General features: G+C 40.2%; 1 protein-coding gene across 13 annotated transcripts in view; it reads right to left on the reverse strand.

Moving 5' to 3' along the window:
- Window positions 1–20,169, reverse strand: part of LOC105926237 (pleckstrin homology domain-containing family A member 7) — a 222,529-nt gene that overhangs the window by 65,856 nt on the left and 136,504 nt on the right. For all 13 annotated transcript variants that reach the window (XM_036146563.1, XM_036146554.1, XM_036146571.1 and 10 more), the window contains one exon: window positions 10,499–10,616. In XM_036146563.1, the coding sequence (XP_036002456.1) occupies window positions 10,499–10,616 (118 nt within the window). The remainder of the gene's footprint in view (window positions 1–10,498; window positions 10,617–20,169) is intronic.

The raw sequence follows: 20,169 nt of genomic DNA on the forward strand, positions 1-20,169 counted from the left end.
CGAAGGCATTGATGCTGTGGACCGGCCCGCCCGTTCCTCAGACTTGAATCCAATTGAGCACATCTGGGACACCGTGTCTCGTTCCATCCACCAACGCCACGTTGCACCACAGACTGTTCAGGAGTTGGCGGATGTGTTAGTCCAGGTCTGGCAGGAGATCCCTCAGGAGACCATCTGCCACCTCATCAGGAGCATGTCCAGGCGTTGTAGGAAGGTCATACAGCCACGTGGAGGACACACACGCTACTGAGCTTCATTCTGATTTGTTTAAAAGACATTACAACAAATTTTAATCTGCCTGTAGTGGGGTTTGCACTTTAATTTTGAGTGTGGCTCCAAATGAAAAACTCCATGTTGATTGAAATATAGTGTTGATTAAGATAAACAGTATTCTATAGTGATGTTCTCTCAATGTTTATTTCTGTAAATTCTTGAACTTGAAGAGAAGTTGTGACCTATTTATTCTATGTGTGTTCAGAGTTTGCTGTTAAAAGAACGCCAGTGCTCAAATCACCCTTTCAACCATTGATCTAATATCAGCTGTTTGGGTATTCACCGGACAATACCTAACAGGCCGAGAGTTATTTATGAAACATTAAATAACTTAAAGCAGTAAGTAATGGCACAACATCGGGCAAGAAAACTTGAAAAACACATTAAGCTTTCCCTTAAAAATCGGAAGATGTCCAGCAGGGCCATCAGCTCACAACCAGCAGAAATCAGTGGGTCACAGGTACACCCATCTACTGTCTGGAGAAGTTTGGCCAAAAGTGGTCTTTATGCTGCCAAATTGTAGCCAAAAAAACATACCTCCAACATGGAAACGAGGTTAAGTGATTCAACTATGCACAAAAACACAGGAACTGAGGTGCAGAAAAAGGCAGCATGTGCTCTGCACTGATGAGTCAAGATTTGAAATCTTTGGCTGCAGCAGAAACAGGTTTTTGTGCTGAAGGGCCAGAGAGTGGTACAATAATGACAGTCTGCAGGTAGCAGTGAAGCATCGTGGAGGTTCATTGCACGTTTGGGTTTGCATTTCTGCAAATGTAGTTGGAGATTTGGTCAGGACTAATGGTGTCCTCAATGCTAAGAAATACTAGCAGATACTTAGCCATCAGGGAGGTGTATGATTGGCTCCAAATTCTGCAGCAGGACAACGACCCAAACATACAACCAATTTCATTAAGAACTATATTCAGTGTAAAGAAGAACAAGAAGTCGTGGAAGTGACGGCATGGCCCTGGCAGACCCTTGATCTCAGAATCATGAAGTGTTTCTGGGATTACATGAAGAAACAGATGGATTTGATGAAGCCACACAAGATCTGTGGTATGTTCTCCAAGCTGTTTGGGACAACCTACCAGCCGAGTTCCTTCAAAAACTGTGTGCAAGTGTACCTAGAAGAATCGACGCTGTCTTGAAGGCAACATGTGGTCACAGCAAATATCGTTTTGATTTAGATCTATCTTCCGTTCATTCACTGCTTATTGTTGATTGATAAAAAAAATATATATTAACACTTCCATTGTTGAAAGCACGTTTAGATTGCAGTATTTTTCCATATCGGCATAAAGCTTTTGCACAATAATGTAGATCATTAATCAAAACTTAAGTTGTCAAAATAGCAAAAAGTAGCTTTACTTAGGGTTAAAGTAAAGTTATAGCCAAATATTTGACTTGTTTATGTGTTCTCCCATTGGCTTCAAAGTTGATTTAAGTCCCTTCTGCAGACAGTTTAAAAACTTTACAACTATCATGGATGTGAAAAATAAAACACATTGTTCTCATCACTCAACCCTGAGGAACTTCATCTAAAAACCCCAATATTTGCAAATCTATATTTTCTATTTCTATATACTAAAATGTATTTTCACTTTTCGTGTACAAAACATATGAGTCTTGTTTATCTAAGATAGAGTATAAAAGCAGATTATTTTTTTCAAACTGGTTAATTGGTAGATTTGTTTAAAATCACTAAATATTTGAAACATTTTGTAAGGTTTTTGTGGAAATGTAAAACAGATTTGTTTTTTTGGTTCTACTGATCACTTGAAGCTCCCCATATGGGCAGACGTGAAAACATGATTGCATTGGAAAGTATGGCAATTAGTAAAATAAGATGCAAAACTATAGTCAGGAAGAGAGAATATTTGTATATTTTCAAGGCTTTATATGCTGTTTTTATCTGAGCTTTGATGAAATGTCATACATCATAAATGTAGCTACAGCACAACAAAAAGTTAAATTAGACCTACTTTTTAGATATTTCAATAAATTAGCCAGACTGGCATTTCAGTGTAGCAGCTGACAAATTGTAAATGGTGTTATGTTTTCATATTTATTTATTACCTCTTTTTTTGAGGGGGGGGGGGGCAATACACACTATATGCCATTTAACGTATTTGGACACTGGCCATTAAATTACATTATATTTTACAGTACTGTAATATCTCAGAAGAATGACTACATTCCCCAGCAATCCATGCCTAAAACCTCACAGGTGCAAACATCAATGCCAGAAGTGGATGTTTGTTTGATGTGAGTTTAACGTCTGCCATTCCACAGCTGGAAAGAAGCAAACAAACTTACTAATTAGAGGGAGGAGGGTTGGCCAAGCGAGAGGACAATACACAGATAGACTGTCCTGTGTGTTTGCGTGTGTTGTGTGTGTGTGCGTGTTCAATGCAGTGGTCTATTTTTAGGCTGAGGGTAATTTTGTGGAACAGGCAGTGGTCCCTGCAGCACAGCAGCACTCTGTCTTGTAGGTGAGTGACAGAGTCTAAACAGCTACTTATTATGTGAGTGGCACACAATTAGGCAAGCTGAAAGCCAAGAAGGGCCGTCCCGAGGCCACACCGCTGCCAGTTTAATTCCCTTGGGTAAAGTAATTAAAAATGAGCAATGCTTCCCCATCCCCTTTAGGACTCTGTTTGTGATGCACTTACAGGAGTAGACACCTGATTGCAGTCTGGGCCCGTGAACTGAGGGGAGGTGCATCGTAAAGGGATTCTGGGTTCATTTAACAGCCAAAACGTCTTGCCAGGTAGGTTTTGGTGCAAATAAACAAATACATCTTGAACATTTTTGTTAATGAGTGAATTAAAAATCGACCAAAATGGAGAGATGATGACCAGAAAGAAAAACTTATGATGCAGATGCAAAAGAGGGTATCATATTAGTCTAGACTGTCTGGGTCATGGTAATCATAACGCAGCTGTCACACTGTTTCTTCTCTACCATATACATGTGCCTAGCCAAAAATGCATTTTACGAGAGTCCAAATGCAATGAAATAAAACACATTTTTGAGACATTATCATCACCATAGACTTGTTTTAGTCAAGTTTTTCTTCTTTCAAAACTAGAGGTACGGGCCGGGATACCTTTGGTGCGGAGTGTAGCCCATGTTTACTTCCTGGTTCATGAGCCAATCATGAAAGTTCCCAGGGTTCCCAAAACAGAGCGCCACATTTGATATTTAATCTTAGCAAGAGAGCAGCATCCTACAAACATGGAAGCCAGAAAGAGAACCGGACCAGAAATAGAACAGAACACATCACCATATATCTGTCCTGTAGAAGCAAAGATTCTGTGGATTTTCACAGCAGCAACGGACCATTGAGGAAACGGCACAGCCTGTTGTCAGTTGTGTATGTGTTGTTTTGATCTGAAACACTAGGGACGTCATTGCCACTGCAGGTGTTAATGCTCAATTACGATTTTTTTCTGGTATCTGATTTTTTTGCGAGGTCGTTCCCATTACTTTTAAAATGCTGCCTGAATCTAACTCCAGTGTGAACTGTTTGTGGCTCCAAACTGACACACACGTTTTCCCGAGATCTAACATCTTGCTGTCCCTCCACTGAGCAGCGCTGTGGCACACAGCTGCCGTCTGTCTTGCTAATGCTAACTGCTATCACCTCCAGATGCTGCTGGCATAACGTTGTGACACGTGTCAGTTAAAAGTGACATTATTATTTATTGGTCCCTTAATAAGAGTGATGGCCGAGGCAACACATCATGACTGTCCTTTTTTTTTTTTTTTTTGCATCAAAACACTTTAAACCACAGAAATAGCATGTCAGTAAATTTTTGCCCATTTTGAAACATAATTTTAAAATCCCACTGTATTATAAGCCGACAGGTAGTAAAGCCTGGCCCATGTGGACAATTTAAGGGTGCGCCGATTGTTTACCAGGTGAAGTGAAGAAGTGTGTTGACAGTGTTGGAGTAATGAGTGTGAGTTTTCATTGTCAGACGTGTTGGAAAACGAGTAGCGCAGGTCTCCACGTATATCACGTATACTACTGCTGGGGAATCGATCTGTGTGAAACTCAAATATAACAATGAGTCAATAATACCAGAACTTAACCTGACGTTACTCTATCCAGATGCTTTATTTTTTACCTTGACATACAGGAGGCTACAAGATAAAAGTGAAACTGACAGTACGACCTAGTTTCTGATTAATTCAGCTAATAATCATCCTTTGAGATGTGATATGCGCTTCACATCTTCTTTTGTAGATCCACTTAACACAAGTTTTTTTTAGCAATTCACCAAACAGGTCAAGAGAGAAAACATTGTGACAACAGCTTTAATTAAAGGGGTGCCTCAATGTGACGTATTTTGTGGTAGCTTTTATCTTATATCGGTTTGAAATTGAATTTGTTTAATTTACCTACTTGCTTTTTTCTAACAAATCTGACCTTTAAGCAATTAGCCTAGAAGCGGGGTAGATTGCTTTACATCATTTCAGACAGGTGGCATTGCTATTCAGCTAGAAATAATCTTGACAAATTAGATCTGAAAGATAGAAAATACCAATTGAATTTGAATTTATTCAGGAATCTGGAGTCCGGATCAACAACAGTATAAAGGATATACTATACTGTATACATCATCACCACCCACCTACTACAGCGGAGGTCCACCAAAACAACCTACTGAGGCGTGGATTCCCCCAGGGCTGCTGAGCGGTCGACCACTGTGCCATAAGGGACATATCAATTCCAGCCAGAGCTTTAAGGGTTGGATTTATAAGGGCCGGCATATTACCAAGGTTCTGGAGAGAAATCTTAACAGGTTTCTTCAAAGAGTTGTAGACGCTGATGACGGTGAACAGGAAGGCTCTCCTGTAGCGGTCTGTCTTACAGCTCTGTTGATGTACAGCAGTCTGATGAAGACGATGCTCAGGGTTGTCCATAACAACCTTCATTTTGTATAGAGTCCTTCTTTGCACTTTCGTCTCCAGAGGTTCCAGATGGTCCCCAGAACAGAGCCAGGCTTTTTCATTAGCTTGCTGAGCTTTTCTAAGTCACTGGCTCTATTGCTGCCACCCCAACAGATGATGGCAAACCCTGAAGGACCTAAGCTTCACAGTTGTGTCTCCAGTCCAGTCTGTTGTCCAGGTGAACACCGAGGTATTAATACTCCTCCACCACCTACACTTCTTCTCCAATGATATAAACATATCCTTTCTCTCCATAAACCTACAACCGTCTGCTTTGTTTAGTTCACAGTCAAGATGAAACTCAAGACTGCATCTTTAATAGGGATAAGGTTTAATAGAAATGTGTTCTTATTCCATTGGTGTTGCACTCATGACTGAACCAAGGTCTCTTTCTATGTATTTCTAATTCTCTCTCATCATTCTGAACACACATGCATTTTCTTATTAATAAACACAGACAAAATAAGGCCTTAGTTTGTTGGTTTATTTTTGGTATGATGGAGAGGTACTTTATCTATCTCGAGCATTTTAGAGCATTATTTACTATGTTTTTGTGGTATGCAACAACTGAAAATCAGCTTGTTTGAGGAAAAAAAATGATTAATTAAAAATGTAAGTAAGAAAAAAGAAGGTCAATAGTGGCAGCCCTATTGTTACATAGTTAAATCTTAATGTTTGTGGGCACTTATAGGCAACCTGTAGATCCTGTTTTGTCAAAATGAGCAGGAAGCTTCCAACTAATCTCAACCAAAGTTGCTAATAAGTGTTCAACGATTGTTGGACACTTATTATTATTATTATTGTTATTTTCCTTCCACAATCAGCTCTTCTTTCTGATATTAACGTTACACATTTATAGGGACAGTGTGGCCAGCCATTTCACCACCAGCATTTGGCCCTTGTCCAATCATAACGCAGCTGTCACACTGTTTCTTCTCTACTATATATATGTGCCTAGCCAAAAATGCATTTTACGAGAGTCCAAATGCAATGAAATAAAACACATTTTTGAGACATTATCATCACCATAGACTTGTTTTAGTCAAGTTTTTCTTCTTTCAAAACTAGAGGTACGGGCCGGGATACCTTTGGTGCGGAGTGTAGCCCATGTTTACTTCCTGGTTCATGAGCCAATCATGAAAGTTCCCAGGGTTCCCAAAACAGAGCGCCACATTTGATATTTAATCTTAGCAAGAGAGCAGCATCCTACAAACATGGAAGCCAGAAAGAGAACCGGACCAGAAATAGAACAGAACACATCACCATATATCTGTCCTGTAGAAGCAAAGATTCTGTGGATTTTCACAGCAGCAACGGACCATTGAGGAAACGGCACAGCCTGTTGTCAGTTGTGTATGTGTTGTTTTGATCTGAAACACTAGGGACGTCATTGCCACTGCAGGTGTTAATGCTCAATTACGATTTTTTTCTGGTATCTGATTTTTTTGCGAGGTCGTTCCCATTACTTTTAAAATGCTGCCTGAATCTAACTCCAGTGTGAACTGTTTGTGGCTCCAAACTGACACACACGTTTTCCCGAGATCTAACATCTTGCTGTCCCTCCACTGAGCAGCGCTGTGGCACACAGCTGCCGTCTGTCTTGCTAATGCTAACTGCTATCACCTCCAGATGCTGCTGGCATAACGTTGTGACACGTGTCAGTTAAAAGTGACATTATTATTTATTGGTCCCTTAATAAGAGTGATGGCCGAGGCAACACATCATGACTGTCCTTTTTTTTTTTTTTTTTGCATCAAAACACTTTAAACCACAGAAATAGCATGTCAGTAAATTTTTGCCCATTTTGAAACATAATTTTAAAATCCCACTGTATTATAAGCCGACAGGTAGTAAAGCCTGGCCCATGTGGACAATTTAAGGGTGCGCCGATTGTTTACCAGGTGAAGTGAAGAAGTGTGTTGACAGTGTTGGAGTAATGAGTGTGAGTTTTCATTGTCAGACGTGTTGGAAAACGAGTAGCGCAGGTCTCCACGTATATCACGTATACTACTGCTGGGGAATCGATCTGTGTGAAACTCAAATATAACAATGAGTCAATAATACCAGAACTTAACCTGACGTTACTCTATCCAGATGCTTTATTTTTTACCTTGGCATACAGGAGGCTACAAGATAAAAGTGAAACTGACAGTACGACCTAGTTTCTGATTAATTCAGCTAATAATCATCCTTTGAGATGTGATATGCGCTTCACATCTTCTTTTGTAGATCCACTTAACACAAGTTTTTTTTAGCAATTCACCAAACAGGTCAAGAGAGAAAACATTGTGACAACAGCTTTAATTAAAGGGGTGCCTCAATGTGACGTATTTTGTGGTAGCTTTTATCTTATATCGGTTTGTTTTTTAATTCTTTAATAAATTAGCAGTATAATGTGGACTAGCCTATTTGTTATGCCGCTTGTTTTTCTTTAAGACTCCAGGAAGCCCTTAAAGAGTCGAGTTGCTTTCAAAGAGTGAGCCGAGGAGCTAATGAGGCGCATGAAGGCACTAAAATTCATAACATGCAACAGGGACCCCTACATGTCATTTTGATAAATCCCATTCCCAGATATTATGAAGGCCGCTTAAAAAACTCAAAATAACCAAACATGAATCTAGCAGGAGGAGAAGACAAGTGTTGAAGAGAGAATTGTGACACATTACTCTTGGGGGGAAGTGGGTAATTTTTGTTTCAGCACACCCTCTGATGCCTTGTCAGAGGAGGAATGGATATGACTTATTCACACCGCGGTTTCATTTCGTGATGGCTATGCACTGTGTGAGGAGGGATACGAATGATTCATCTTTTCTCAGAGACAGGTCTCTTCTTAAGAGTTGCTCATGTCAGTCTGGGATTTCTCTGCTATTTTGCAGCTTTCTGATGACAGGGGGTGACGAGCCAGAGCACCTGGGATGGCCGCAGGCCTATAAAACACTGGGCTAGAACCCATGATTGGGTGTCTTGATGGATGCTCTGTCATCTTTGCGCCTCACGCGATGACACAAGTTCAATTTGGGTCCCGCAGCACCTGTTGATGGAGCCGGATTTCATGCAAGCGTGGAGGTGTGGCGGAGCTGGTCAGCTGGTGTGTTGAAGGGAGGGAGGATGCATGAGAGCTGGAGTAACAGAAACAAAAAGCCACAGCAGTGTCTTCATTTTGCAAAAAAAACTGAAGGGCCCAGAAGGTTTGCGGGGTTTAAACTGGAGCTCTTTAGCATTACCTGCTGAGCTGATTTAACTGATTCTGTGATTTCCACAGAATCAGCCTTTTGGGCCGTTAGGCTTTAAATGTCCCCCGCACCAGGCTAGGCGTCGTTTGTATATTTATTTCAAATATGTTTTTTTTTATACACCGGTAACTGTGATTTCTGTTATCATTGCCATATTACAATCCATCCATTTTTATGTTGTCTATACATGCTGGTGCATATCTGCAGAAATGATTGGCTGAGAGTCAGGGTTCACCCTGGTGAAGTGACCAGTCCATCACAGGGCAACACCTAATGGTCGTGTTATAGGACTGTGGGAGGAAGCCAGAGTACCGGACAGAACCCACACATGCACAGGGAGAACATGCAAACTCCACGCAGAAAGACCCCAGTCTATGATTCAAACCAGGGACCTTCAAGGCAACCGTGCTGCTAGCTGCACCATCATGCATTTTACCATTTCAACATTAAAATGAAATAAAATCAAACTACCACACAGATTGTATATGATTACTGCACTATTAAAGAAGCAGTCTTAAACAGGGCTTTTGATCATCCATCAAACTAAGCGTTTCTTCACCGCAGACACTAGCAGCAGGATGAAAGTAAGGAGGCGCGTTTTAACGAGAATGAGAACGTACAGTATCTAACTTTAGACTTTATAATCTTTATGAGAAGAAAACAACATGAGTAATCCGCTATCTCCAGCAGCCTAGTGACCAAAGCAAAGTAAGTTAACTTCCACAGATATTTTTAATCTTCAGAGTGGTATGGTTGGTATGTTTACCCTGTTCCCAGATTACTCGTCCTAACAGCACTGAAACCGAGGAACTGCTTTTGTCCGGCACAGCAGCTAAAAAAAAAGAGAGACCCTTTGCACAAAGTAGTTAGGTGAGCCTCTATTTTGTCAAAAATGTCAATGCCGCAGATGTACTGAGACAATGCTTCCAGCTAACCTTCACACTAAAAGCCTTAAGGATAATATATGGTTCAACAACAACAACTGTAAATAACATGTTTAAAGCTAATTAAAATGATTCACTGTAAGCTCTCTGTAAAAGCACAACTGACTGAATACTGCATGTTTGGGCAGTAGGCTATAATTTTGCTGTGACATTACTTTATAAACAGAAGTTGTCCTATTTGTTAATTTTGTTAATTGTTGCTTGTTGAGTTTTGGAAATTATCTTAATTCTAAGGGAATGAGCAAGAGCAGATAGAAAGTAGGCTGTAACCTTCCTTATTTGTTCATCCAATATACAGCAATGTGATGTTAGAGATCTCTTTCTGCACTAAATAAATACAAGTAAACTCCCTCAGGTTAGGGGTTCAAGGCATTTAACTTAACTTACAACTTAATCCCAGAAACGAATTACAGTTTATCAGAATCGATCATTCACCAGATAGATAATAGCTTCTTTTTTTAAATTTGGTTTAGATTTTCTGTACACCCAACAAAATACATATGTGAACCACATCACAACATATTAATATGCTTCTGCATCATTTCACCCTGTTACTTGAGATGAAAAAGCCTCAAATTTGCAGTTAGATTCTTTATTTCATTAATTTATTGTAACTGTAAGAGGATCTTAGGCAACCTTTAGTCACCGCTCTGCAGTTAAATATAAAGTTACTCAAGTGTCGACATTTTAAACTTTCGTATATTAGTGATTGCCATGATTAGCACAACTGGCTAATTTCACATTGCTAAGTATGTATTCCCTGTAGTTAGTAGACCTATAATTTAAATATGAGACTTCCAAGGTACTGTCAGCATATCCTAATCCAGCATATTCCACAACATTTAGAATTAGACTCGTCATCAGGCTAAAGCAGAGCATTTTCCCAGCTATACGTTCAGCTTCCTATTATTTGCTGAGCTATCACCCGCTGCTTAACCGTAGCATCCAGAAGAAACGGCTAACATTTCTCTGTCGGTTATACGTTGGTCAACTTACTATATTTCTGGTGGTAATGTTAGGGCTGACCAGAGCGAGTAGCTTAGAAAACAAGCAAGACTGTTACAGACAAGCACAGGCATGCCCACCAACCTTTGAGGCAGACGTGGAGTCCACAGTGGAGGAGGTGATGGCGGTGGAGGCCTCACTCACAGTGGTGCTGGAGAGCTGCTCCCCTGTGTATCTGGACATCATGCGAGGACCCTGCGACCTGCGACAAACAGAGGAATGCGTGTGAAACTGCTCCGCCCAGGAAATAGTAGACAGCGGATTACATTTCTGAACTATGTGATACTCCAAGAGCTTTCATTTACTGGAATGTTGTCGGGCTGCTGAACAGAAGTTTGCAAGTGATCCACGAGCATCAATTTCGCTACACTTTCCAGGTCTAAAAAGCCATCCCTCTGTGGCAAATCGACGGCATCAGAACCCGGTCAGTGCTCTGACTCTGGAAGTAAAAGTGTCGGCCTGTTTGAATATCAGGCTACGACAGACTGCCAACCTTTCACACGGCAACGCTGAAAGGGACCTGAAGGCACGATGTCTCACCGTTTTCAAGCTGAACCCACACACACCTTGAAGGGCAATGAATGGAATCTTTCCAATGAATCCATTTTCTTTTTGTACCGACACGGCAGTGTGAATAAATTACCTTAAAGCGGCTGGCTTGCAACAGGAAGCGCGAACGACTGTAAAATAAAATATGAGAATGCACACAGCAGCAGACGGTTATTGTGGCTTTATATCCTAAACTCCCCTTTCCACATGCAACCTTGGCCCTGCCAAGAACAGCTAAGATGAAAGGATGCGTCAAAGACCAAAAAACAAACAGAAAAAACAAAAGGAAGCTGATAAAAATGAAAGATTGTTTTATTTGCCAATAACAGCGGCTCAGTTGGATGCACTCTAGACTTGCGACAGACATTTTTTTGAGTGGTAGTTAAATTTCCAGCTCTTGGCTCTTGTAGAAAAAAAAAATATGTAGAAAAACTATATAGAAGAGAACCCCCCACCCCCAACAAAAAAAGAAACCATCTGGTAAAATCTGCAAACTAAGTTTTTTGCTGAATTAAGATCACACAAGGTACAAGGCAGAGAAATGTAACAAATAAAATGTCAGTTTTATCAGCCCAGGGCTGAACTGAGCAGAAATAAGACACGGGAGAAGATCGACCTGTCTGTACAGATGCAAGCCACATAATGAAGTGGGCAATAAAAATGGAACGGCTAATGACTGGGCCTCAGTGGGTTTTTCATGGTGACGCTGACGCCCCTGAAGCGTGCGGCACAATGGTCAAATTTTTCTTTCTCTATGATGAAAAGCAGAGGAAAGCATGAAAACTAATGGCTGATAAATTGTGAACTTGACAGTGATGGATCTGGTTCTTCATTCTCTGTGTTCAGGGTGGTTTCGCATGGGAAGACTCTCTCTGGCTCACAAAATGTGTCTCGATTTTAATACTGAATACTTTTTTAATAGTATCCCTCTTTCACTAAAGCAAATCATGGGTATTTATGTATCTTTACTAGAAACAGCACCCCATGAAGCATAGCATTTTAAATTTGAAGTGTTTTGAGCACCTTCCGAAGTTGATAGTGACCCTAAAATGGCCAAACGTATATTTGTTGAAAGAGAACCATCATTCCTGCAAAACACACTCGTAGGAAGCTACAGAGACATCTGTAGTAAAACAAAGCAGACTTTGGTTTTCTTAACTGTCAGCATGACCACGGCTGGCTGAGAGTGTCTCCAAGTCTATCTGATTAGTTTGAAAAGCGAAAACAAATGGCTCCGTCACGCATAAATCCATCACAGATTTGAATATAATTAGGCAGTGGAAATATTCTTCTCTCACAAGCAGTCCTCTGCCTTCCTCAGATGGATGCAGCATTACTTCTCTGGTCCCATTTGAGGGAAATTATACAACCTGGACAGGGATGTGAACACGTTGTTCTCAGTGTCAGAAATTCTCGAGTTTTAATTCTGCAGTTCCCTTTAACATCAACTTCTACCCGCGAATGCAAATCTGCTGCATGCAGTGTGGGAGTGCTGAAGGAGAACACCAGCTCTGCTTTCAATCTGCTGTCAGGAGGATTTCAGGCAAACTTTCAAAAGGTCAACAGCTGAAAAGTCTAAACGAGTTCCATTTTTTTGCCAATTTAAAGTTTAATTCTTTACGTAATTGTTTTAAATGTCAGAGTTAAGTTGATGCTTGGCACGTTTAAAGCTCGTCCACTTGACAAAAACAAAGCGGCTTTTGAACATATTACAACTTGACGGACTCCTATTTGGGTCAGTCCATCATGTTGAAACCAAAAAGTTACTTTCATCATCCCCTAAATCTGAAAGCACTCATAGGGACATGGTTAAGATTTATTGTGATGCTAAGTCCCCGTAGCTGCTGCACTGCAAGACAGCACTAAATGAAAGCATGCAGATACATTTAAAGTCACATGATGAAATCTCTGCCTAGCGTCGGTCACAGAGCCGGCACGGTGCGGCAGCTTATATTAAAGTGCTTTGCACAGCACGGTTCTGATTGAAGTGTCTGAGGGGGTGAAATTGAATTTGTTTAATTTACCTACTTGCTTTTTTCTAACAAATCTGACCTTTAAGCAATTAGCCTAGAAGCGGGGTAAATTGCTTTACATCATTTCAGACAGGTGGCATTGCTATTCCGCTAGAAATAATCTTGACAAATTAGATCTGAAAGATAGAAAATACCAATTGAATTTGAATTTATTCAGGAATCTGGAGTCCGGATCAACAACAGTATAAAGGACATACTGTATACATCATCACCACCCACCTACTACAGCGGAGATCCGCCAAAACAACCTACTGAGGCGTGGATTCCCCCAGGGCTGCTGAGCGGTCGACCACTGTGCCATAAGGGACATATCAATTCCAGCCAGAGCTTTAAGGGTTGGATTTATAAGGGCAAGCATATTACCAAGGTTCTGGAGAGAAATCTTAACAAGTTTCTTCAAAGAGTTGTAGACACTGATGACGGTGAACAGGAAGGCTCTCCTGTAGCGGTCTGTCTTACAGCTCTGTTGATGTACAGCAGTCTGATGAAGACAATGCTCAGGGTTGTCCATAACAACCTTCATTTTGTGAAGAGTCCTTCTTTGCACTTTCGTCTCCAGAGGTTCCAGATGGTCCCCAGAACAGAACCAGGCTTTTTCATTAGCTTGTTGAGCTTTTCTAAGTCACTGGCTCTATTGCTGCCACCCCAACAGATGATGGCAAACCCTGAAGGACCTAAGCTTCACAGTTGTGTCTCCAGTCCAGTCTGTTGTCCAGGTGAACACCGAGGTATTTATACTCCTCCGCCACCTATACTTCTTCTCCAATGATATAAACATATCCTTTCTCTCCATAAACCTACAACCATCTGCTTTGTTTAGTTCACAGTCAAGATGAAACTCAATACTGCATCTTTAATAGGGATAAGGTTTAATAGAAATGTGTTCTTATTCCATTGGTGTTGCTCTCATGACTGAACCAAGGCCTCTTTCTGTGTATTTCTAATTCTCTCTCATCATTCTGAACACACATGCATTTTCTTATTAATAAACACAGACAAAATAAGGCCTTAGTTTGTTGGTTTATTTTTGGTATGATGGAGAGGTACTTTATCTATCTCGAGCATTTTAGAGCATTATTTACTATGTTTTTGTGGTATGCAACAACTGAAAATCAGCTTGTTTGAGGAAAAAAATTTGATTAATTAAAAATGTAAGTAAGAAAAAAGAAGGTCAATAGTGGCAGCCCTATTTTTACATAGTTAAATCTTAATGTTTGTGGGCACTTATAGGCAACCTGTAGATCCTGTTTTGTCAAAATGAGCAGGAAGCTTCCAACTAATCTCAACCAAAGTTGCTAATAAGTGTTCAATGATTGTTGAACACTTATTATTATTATTGTTATTTTCCTTCCACAATCAGCTCTTGTTTCTGATATTAACGTTACAGATTTATAGGGACAGTGTGGCCAGCCATTTCACCACCAGCATTTGGCCCTTGTCCAATCTTTGGCCTGACTGCCCACAATAGATTCATCTACCTGCAAGTCGGAACGTGTAGTCTTGCCTTGAGGGATTGTTTTTGTGAGCTCATTCAACATAAAATGCATGTTGAATGAGTGGGTGATGGGCGAGTCTGACTCTAGTGGGAAGTCTTCTCAAGCACCTAAATATAGTGAATGGGGCCATGATCTGAGCAATGTAAAAATGTTGGTGCCACGTCGACAGGTGAGCATCTACAGAAGGAAAACCTTGTTAGTGAATATGGTCAAACTGACTTTAGCTCTTGGTAATGTCCAGGTGGCTAAACCTTGATTTGGCCAAGCAAAGTGACACAGGAAATAGCATTGCACCTATAGACTTGTACAGTACAATTTATTTCATTGAATTAATGTGTTTAAGTCTAAAGTATTAACAAATACCATACAATTTAACATTTATAGCCTAAGCTAATTTATAAGCAAAAGCTTTTGGTTACATAAAACAATAAAAACATAATACAAAATTAAAAATACAGATATAAAATGAAAACTCATTTAATAAAGCCTGTCAGAACAACCATGACATGACATCATTCCGATAACATCGAGAAGAAAAAAAATGTGGGAATCATTTGCATAACTGGACCATCTTAGGAAACTGCTTTAAGGTTAACCTAAAGTGATGCCAGTCAGAGGTCAGCTTCAGGCAGCAGGCTGTTGTCACCTTATTTCCTCTGCCAGTGTAAACGTTTCCCTAAATGCTAAAGAAATCTGTAAAAATAAGGATTTAAAGTGTATTTGCAACCGCTTCTTACTTGAATATTCTTCTGTCACAATAACGTTTTAAGCAGTTCTCTAAGCAGGTACAGTATATCTAACAGGACTTAATATCAATTTGTTGACGTTGTTGTTTGTTTTCCACCCGCTTTGTTGGGGAGCAACACTGGAAGTGGTTCAACTGTAGATTTGGACAACGGATCTGCCTTTGAAGTTATAGCTTTAAAAAAGTCAACTAATTTACCCGAATGACCAAGCTATGGGACAATTCTTTGAAGTGACATCAAAAGCTAGAGATTAAGCTATAAATCCCAATGTGAACAGTTCATAGAAATGCTTAGCAACATCATAAATTATTAATAATGGCCCAGATATAAATAGTTCCAGTGCTTCCGTGAAAACTTTAAGTGAATCCAGAAAACGTCATTTTTCATTTGACCTTGGAGGAAATGCACCAAACTATTCTCTCCCTGTGTCTCTGATGTGAAAGAAAAATTGGGTCATGAAAAAAGGAGATAACATTCAAAGACCAGACGAGTCATCTAAGTATGATGCCGCAGAGTTTTTTTTTTAATCTGAGGCAAATGACACATACATTACAATTCTACATTGTCACATTGACCTTGAGACAGCAGGGCAGAGGGCATTTCTGCTCATCCAGGAAAAAGGTCTGTGACTCCATTGAGCTGAAATGGAATATGGTGTACGGCAAGGGCACAAATTAAATTTAATTATGCAGGAAGAACAATATCAATAAAGTTTTGACATTTTACTAAAAGACACGTCCTGGAATTTATTGAAGTGGCTTCAAATGTAGTGGATATAAGTCCCATTGGACACTCCCGCAGTCACGGGAGCAGAAGACACAATATGTCAGAAATCAACAGCTTCAGCCACCCATGCAGATACAGGTGACGTTTGAATATGTTTAGCTTTCAGTCTGCAGATGGAAACATTCAGAAATGCTACAGCAATTCCAAAAAAAAATTTAAAAAATCATCATAAAGTGAAGCTGATTATTCCAGCATCAACTAATTTCAGAATTAAGTCACAAAGGGTTTAGCTTAGTGTAGGCAGGAAGCCAAATCACACAGGTATCATTGACACGTTGTCAGAGGTTAAATTTCAAGGTATTTAAACACAATACTTCTGTTTGAGCTCTAAATACAGTCCTACACTCAGTAAGAACTACAAGGAAGAGGTAAACAGGTTTTTTTTGTCTGTTTAGAAATATTGAAAGAAAAATTATGTAAATTCGACTTTTACATGAATAAATAATAGTAAAGTTTCAGAGCAATGATTATTAATTCATGCAGTCGCTCACTCAGTCCGTCAAGGTGTGTCAACAATAAGCCTCTTTTTAAGCTGCCCCTGCTCATACACGAAGATATTGGATGCAAACCAGAATAAGCCGGTCTTCATCTTGTCTGACTTTGACTGGTGACCAGCAGGTCAAGGACTCAAAAATCTAATTTTTTTTTCCATCAGAGAATACACCATGAGTAACGGCTACCGAGGTAGGGCTTACTACAACACTCTTCACTATGACCGCTGTGACCGAGGTGACAACAAGCAACCCTATTTGGCACAACATACATTTGTGGAGTCGCCCACATGCCTTTTTTGAGAGCTTCTTGGTCTTCATGGTGTGATGACTCTTGCTTATGTGACTTTCAAAGGTATTTGGTTGCACCAGAACTCAGAACTTCTTAGGGGCTTCATACCAAAGGGGTGGATATAAATGCCTATATATATATATAGGCATTTATATATATATATATATATATATATATAGGCATTTATATATATATATATATATATATATATATATATATATATATATATATATATATATATATATATATATATATATATGCCAATTTTCAGTTTTTTTATCAACTTTGTTGTTAAAGACTTTTTTGTGCAGATTCACCACATAAATGAAATTTAAAAACATTATAATTACAGGTTGGAATGAGCAAAAGTAAATAATCTTTATAAAAGAATAAAGACTCTCCTTGAATGAATGCAAAGCTCTCGCTACAGCAGATGGTTTTACTGGTTTGGGCGAGCCAAACTCTCTCTATTCCACAGAGTGTGCTTTATTTTAGATCTGCCCTACAGCTAAAAGCTACCACTCAAATTATGCTCAATAACCCTCAAAGCACTTTTTTACCACATGAAAGTAGCCTGAAAGCTCACATTGGCACAAACAGAAATGTAAAGGCAGTCCGTAATGACTAACCCTGCAAACATTACCTTTGTTTATAGTTCGGCCAAAAAAAAAGGTTGGTATTGATACCTCTATCCGTGGAGGATAGACAGTCTTCTATCCTCCATGGATAGAAGGCTGTCTATAGTCACCTAATTTACCTACAGGTTAAACTCTAACAATACTGCAAATTGGTATCGGCCAGTTAGGACTGATTCTTGTAGATTACATTTTGGTTATTTTCCCTGGGTGGGGTAGAGTGGTGGTTTATTTAGCCATTCTTTCCTCATTGTTCTGAAAAAAGGCGGAAACATTTTCCATCCTTCACTTCAAGATAAAATTCAGGTTGCAGTAGAGGTTGGACCATTATTGCTCAGAGCCAGGAGTAGTCTACCGGACTATCAGGTGCAAAAAACGATTTCTCTATAACAGTAAGGTTGTTTTTACACCTGATAGTCCGGTAGACTCGGTTCAATTGGGGACCAAATTGCAGATTTTCAGCTGGTGTGATTTGCTTTCACGCTGCACTTTGTCAAACGAACCATACCTTTTGACCAACCTGTTCAACCCCTTGCCTGTGGTGGCGCTGCACCAAGAAACACAGAACAAAAGAAGTTAGTCAGCTACACAGCACAACTTCCTTTACATGGGAAAATGTAAACAAAGTGAAAGGGCAACAGATTTTAGCTGTGTGATTGCCATGCTGTCATTGGCAAGTGTGCCAGACCAGCACAACTCAACAGTGGGCTCAGCATGAGCGGAGGATGAGGCAGAGAACCATGGAGATTGTGGTCCTCTGCAGGTACGATGGCTCCGACTGAGGCAGCAGCATGAGAGCATGGCCGCATATTTACCCAGTTAGCCATGCGCTGTTGTCCACTTCCTGCATTTGGAGCAGCTTCTGGTCCGCTTGGCATTCCCATATGTGTTCCAGCCGCTTCAGAGTTCAGTTCAACCAAGCCGAGACCTAGGTCTTGAGACAGGCCCATTTTTTCGATTTCTTGTGCCATCAGGCAGGGATCGGATGGAATTTCACACATCCACTCAGAGACAGCCTCTTTCAACACGGTGCCCTGCTATAAATCCAGGCTCCACCTCACTGATTTTATTCTTCTTGCCGGTGAACTCTCAAGGAGAGGGTCCGCCCTGGGGGACCAACGAGCATGCGGGCCGCATGGGGCTTAAACGCTCGCAAGCTGAGTAAAATGTGCTTTCTGTGAAACTCATTTCCGGTCTCTTCAATGGAGTGACAAAGGGGGGAATTCTCGTTGTCCTCTGTGGAGAGGAGGACCTGACTGGCATCGGAGAACTGCCGACCGAATCAGAGTTAAGTCTGCGGTCTTAACTTCTGCGTCAGACGCCAGAGTAAAGAATCTGTCCATGCCAAAATCAGTTTGTTTATTTTTGTCAGCTGTTGCAGGAAAGCTGACGTGAGACGGCGTGGAGCGGTCTCCTTTCCTAACCAGGCCAAGTTGAGATGACGAGCTGAGTTTCAAATGCCGGGGATCCGACTACGACCGGGTCACAGAGACGGCATATAGGACCTCGGAGAGGCATGCTCCAACTGCCTTTCGGCTAGCTCAGAGCCACATGCCCGCTGCTGAAATAACCAACGTTTCCTTGGAGTACTGCTTTACATTGGATGCCCAAAATGAACAGAACTCACACAGAGGCGCCGACAGGTTTGGCAGAGAAATACCAGGGAAAGTTAAATGGGTTATTTAGAAGGTTACTAATTTGTTTTCACAGTGTTTTTGAAACACGTGGAGCTTACAGGGTAGCTCCCGCTAGCATTCTTTACACCAGGTCATTTCCGATGTAATTGGAGTGTGTTTTTATGGTTATAACGCTATCTCCACAAGGGTTTTATACATTGATGGGATATTGATGCTTGTGTTATCCGGTCCGCTCATTACGACTAAAATAAAACCGAAGCTTTTTTAAAATTAGTGCTGAATGTCCGCTAGCATAAATGCTGTTAGCTTCCGGTAACTTCCGCTTACAACTCATTTCAAACCTAAGGTTTGTTTTGTTTTGCTCCACCATCGTTCGATAGTGCTATGAGCGTTATTGCCGCATTAATATGGAATATTAATGTTGATTTAAAGGTGTTTTGTATAACTTTCTATTAGCTGATTTTAGCGACTGATAGCTACAGCGACCCCTAGCTTCCCGGAGGTACAATCTCATTAATAAAATTGAGTGTTCTAGAAGTTTACTTATATTTACTAAGCAAATAATTCTTTAAAATGTTATTTTATCAAATAATGCTTTGTTTAACTCAGGATTTGCATTGTGAATGGGTTGAAACACAAACCAAATGTTGTTCTGAATTAGTTAAGCTAATTTAACCTCAATTCACATTGAACAATAGTTATTTAACTTAGACCTGCAGTGAACCAGGATTCACTGAATTACTCTGATGATGATGATCAACCACTTTATTTTGTCTTTTGTTTCTTTTGTGTGTACATAGTTCCTTAGCTTCTTTTTCTCTTCATTTTGCTTAGTGGTTTTAGTGAAGTTTCACTAGCCTCGTAGAGAGGATTGATTGAAATTCAGATAAACAGCGTTCTATAGTGATGTTCTCCGGATGTTAATTTTATTTCTGTTAATAAATTCTTGAACTTGAAGAGAAGTTGCCACTCTTTTACATGTGCAGAGTTTGCTGTTAAAAGAACGTTAGTGCTCAAATCATCCCTTTCAACTATTGCCATAATATCAGCTCTTGGGCTGACATTCACCGGACAATGCCTAACAGACAGA

Source organism: Fundulus heteroclitus, chromosome 2 (assembly GCF_011125445.2).
Source record: "Fundulus heteroclitus isolate FHET01 chromosome 2, MU-UCD_Fhet_4.1, whole genome shotgun sequence".
In the NCBI taxonomy this organism is placed as follows: Eukaryota; Metazoa; Chordata; class Actinopteri; order Cyprinodontiformes; family Fundulidae; genus Fundulus; species Fundulus heteroclitus.